Consider the following 3,435-nt stretch of genomic DNA (forward strand, 5'->3'; position numbering starts at 1 on the left):
GCTGGCGGCCCCCCTGGCATCTGCTAGGGTAGCTGTGGTCAGCAGAACTCACCCAACCGAGCGCTCACAACAAAGGCGGGTGACTGCGTGGGAGAAGCGGGACATGCTGAGCACCATCCTCAGCCGGGAAGAGGCGGGCGGTGCTTGTAGCTGCTCCGGGGTCTGGGTTAGCTGTGAAGACTGGTCCTCAGAGGGGACGGGCAATAGTAGTCCCTGCTGGGGTTCCCTTGGCTGGCGAGCTAAGCTGGTTGTGTGGGTCTCCCTCCCCTGCTGGAGTCCAGCCCCAGGAGCCCACCCTGCCTTTCTTTCCTGTCTCAGGGGCCAGCGTTATCAGTACCCGATGTTCCGAGACCTACGAGACCAAGACGGCCCTCCTCAGCCTCTTCGGCATCCCCCTGTGGTACCAATCCCAGTCTCCCCGAGTCATTCTCCAGGTGGGGGCCCTGAGCACACCAAGTCGCCTGCGTAGCTGGGTGACTGTCCCCTCCTGGCTCATTGAGAGCTGCGCTCAGGGCCGGCTGTCTTTGTCACCTGCCATGCGCTGACCCGACGTTCTTCCCTTCCAGCCAGACGTGCACCCAGGCAACTGCTGGGCCTTCCAGGGGCCCCAGGGCTTTGCTGTGGTTCGCCTTTCTGCCCGCATCAGCCCCACTGCTGTCACCTTAGAGCATGTGCCCAAATCCTTGTCACCCAACAGCACCATCTCCAGTGCCCCCAAGGACTTTGCCATCTTTGTGAGTATCCCACCTGGGGGCTAGAGGGGCTGTAAGAGGGCCCTGTGGGTCTCTATTGAGGATAGGGTTGGGATCGTTCTTTGGTTGAGGGGAAGGGAATAGATACGGAAGAGACGGCGCCAAGGTGGGAAACGGCGCTTCGGTCTCAAGTTACCTCGGGCTGCGGAGGAAGAAACGGAGGCCTAATGAGTTAAGTGACTTGTCACAGATCACACAGCGGCCCTGTGTCCAGAGCTCAGGCCCCCTGCAGTCCCCGAGGAGGCTGGTGCCTGCCCCACCGGGTGGGAGGGGACCAGTGGGGAAACGGGAGGGAAGGTCTTCCTCCCTGGGGGCCCGTGTCTAAGAGCAGGATCTTCCCTCCATCCTTTGCTCTCTCTTCAGGGTTTCGATGAAGACCTGCAGCAGGAGGGGACGCTCCTTGGCCAGTTCACCTACGACCAGGATGGGGAGCCCATTCAGACGTTTTATTTTCAGGTATGGGATTCTGTCCTGCTGGCAGAGGAGGCATATATATGTACTTTCCCATCCATTCAGCAGATGTTTTCTGAGTACTTGTCCTGTGCCAGGCACTGGGGGTTCCAAGTGAGAAGTCACAGCCTAGCCCACCCACAGCCCGAGGTACGGAACAGAGACCACTGTTCCTGTGGCGTGGGAGAGGCGCCAAGTGCACATCAGCGCAGGGGAGGGGCCCTCCCAGATGGGCAGTGCTGGGGAGCTGCCTGCAGAGGGCCTCACACAGCACAGCGTGGCTGGGCCACTGCTGGGGGGCTCCTGCCTCAACTTGAGTGGGCAACGGTCTCCTAGGCCCTTGTTAGAAATAGATCCCCAGTCTCCAGCCCAGGTGAGTCTCTGGTAGGTGGCCTGAGAGCCACACCAGGGCAGTCCTAGCGTGAGGAAGTGGGTGAGGTGGAGAAGGGACAGAGGCGGGAGAGAGGCAGGCCTGGCTACCAGGCAGAGAGTTTCAGCCCTCAGCTGAAAATGAGCGTACGACACAGAGGACTGATGGGAACTTGAGAAAGAAAAGAAATTCTGCTTAATTCACAGTGAAGGAATTCTTTTTCAACGTCGACATACATCAAACTCTCCATAAAGGTAGTTCTGTTCATGGTCAAAGAGAGCTCCTGTGAGGTTTTCCCAGTTTGAGATGAATCATGCTGGGGCTCGGTTACAAGGCCATTTTTATGTGGCCGTGGGCTGGGCCTGGCGCAGCCTGACATGCGTTGGCGGCCCCTGTGGGACCTCTGAAGCCTGTGGGGCTCCTTGGCCCACCAGCTGGAAACTCTGTGTTCCAGGGTCTGAAGACAGGAGCTTTGAAGTCCGGTTCTCTACAGAGGCCCGGGGGAAGGGGCGTCTGGCCCTGGGTGTGGCCGTCTCCCCTCCGGTCTGAGGACTCTCACCCCTGTCTTCTCTCCCCAGGGCCCTAAAATGGCCACGTACCAGGTGGTGGAGCTGCGGATCTTGACTAACTGGGGCCACCCCGAGTACACCTGCATCTACCGCTTCAGGGTGCATGGGGAACCCGCCCACTAGGCCTTCTCTGTGCCGCTGCTGCCGCCAGCGGGGAGGCCAGCTCCTCTCGGCACGTGCCCCCCGCTCTGGGGGTGGCTGTGCAGCACCCCCGCCTCTGCCCCCGCACGCTTGAAGCGCACTGACTTCCGGGAGCGGGCAAGGAGAGCCCCTGGCCCAGCGGAGATGAGGAGGAACGCGCAGGCTCTTCCTGAGTGCCAGGTGGCTCTAGCGGTCAGCAGGCTCCGGCGTCTCTTTTCCTTCTTTGTTCTCTGCGTGCCGGGCACTGGGCGTCGTCTTCTCCCTCCTGCGAGGGTGTATATATGTAGCATGTTGTGGGAAATCGAGGCAGGGAGAGACGGGATGAGTGCCCAACGTTCCGGCAAAGGTGGATGAGACCTGCCTGCCCCTTGCCTATGTGCGGGGGCTGGCACCCAGGGAGCTGCATAAATGAAGCAGGTGCCAAAGCCGTGGGTCAAACAGGCTAGGGCCTGGGGGCAGCTGACTTGTGCCCCCTCCCTAGGCAGAGAAGTGAGGTCCTCTGGGAGGAGGGTGCAGGCTGGGACTGGTCCCCGGGCAGGAAGCTCCTGGGAGAAGGCAGCTGGGCTCCTCCAGAAAGCTAGTGCCATCAGCCTAGGCCCACAGCATTCCTGAAGGGCTTCTATACACTGTATTTGTCCTGGGTCAGGGTGGGCCATGGGGCTTCTTGTACCCTGGAGGGTCTGGCTCCTGGGAGCCTGAGGGTTACTGCTTCTGTGGCCCTGTAGGAGTCCCCTCTGCTGGGGACAGTAGTTGCTTTCTCTCTCCTGATGCTGGGACTGGGGCCTACTCTGCTCCCCACTCCTTGCTAGGGCCCACCTGTGCCCCAGCGCAAGCTTGCTGCATTCCCCCAGGGTGCCCAGACCTGTCCTTTGAGGCCATAAACATCTGGGGTCAGCTAGAAGTGTTCAGGGGACTCCCTGGGCTCTTGTGGTGGCCCAGCGATACAGTGACTGACAGTGACACTCAGGGTGCCACGGTGGGAGGAGGTCTGTCTGCACTGTTGGCCCTACCCCACCCCTATCAATCAGGCCGCTGACGTAAGAGGCCCCCTAACCCTGAGCCCCCGCCCCCCCCCCCCCCCCCCACCCGTCTGCAGCCACAGCTCGGACCCTGCCGTCAAGACCGTCCACCCCTGATGTTACCCAGGCGTATC

General features: G+C 61.0%; 1 protein-coding gene across 2 annotated transcripts in view; it reads left to right on the forward strand.

The window, feature by feature from the left end:
• Positions 1–2,264, forward strand: part of SUN2 (Sad1 and UNC84 domain containing 2) — a 13,750-nt gene extending 11,486 nt beyond the window's left edge. For both annotated transcript variants that reach the window (XM_007454011.1, XM_007454010.1), the window contains 4 exons: positions 319–434; positions 567–734; positions 1,116–1,208; positions 2,151–2,264. In XM_007454011.1, coding sequence (XP_007454073.1) covers positions 319–434; positions 567–734; positions 1,116–1,208; positions 2,151–2,264 — 491 coding nt within the window. The remainder of the gene's footprint in view (positions 1–318; positions 435–566; positions 735–1,115; positions 1,209–2,150) is intronic.
• Positions 2,265–3,435: the final 1,171 nt, after the last annotated feature.

This window comes from Lipotes vexillifer, unplaced genomic scaffold, assembly GCF_000442215.2.
Source record: "Lipotes vexillifer unplaced genomic scaffold, Lipotes_vexillifer_v1.1 scaffold382, whole genome shotgun sequence".
NCBI lineage: Eukaryota > Metazoa > Chordata > Mammalia > Artiodactyla > Lipotidae > Lipotes > Lipotes vexillifer.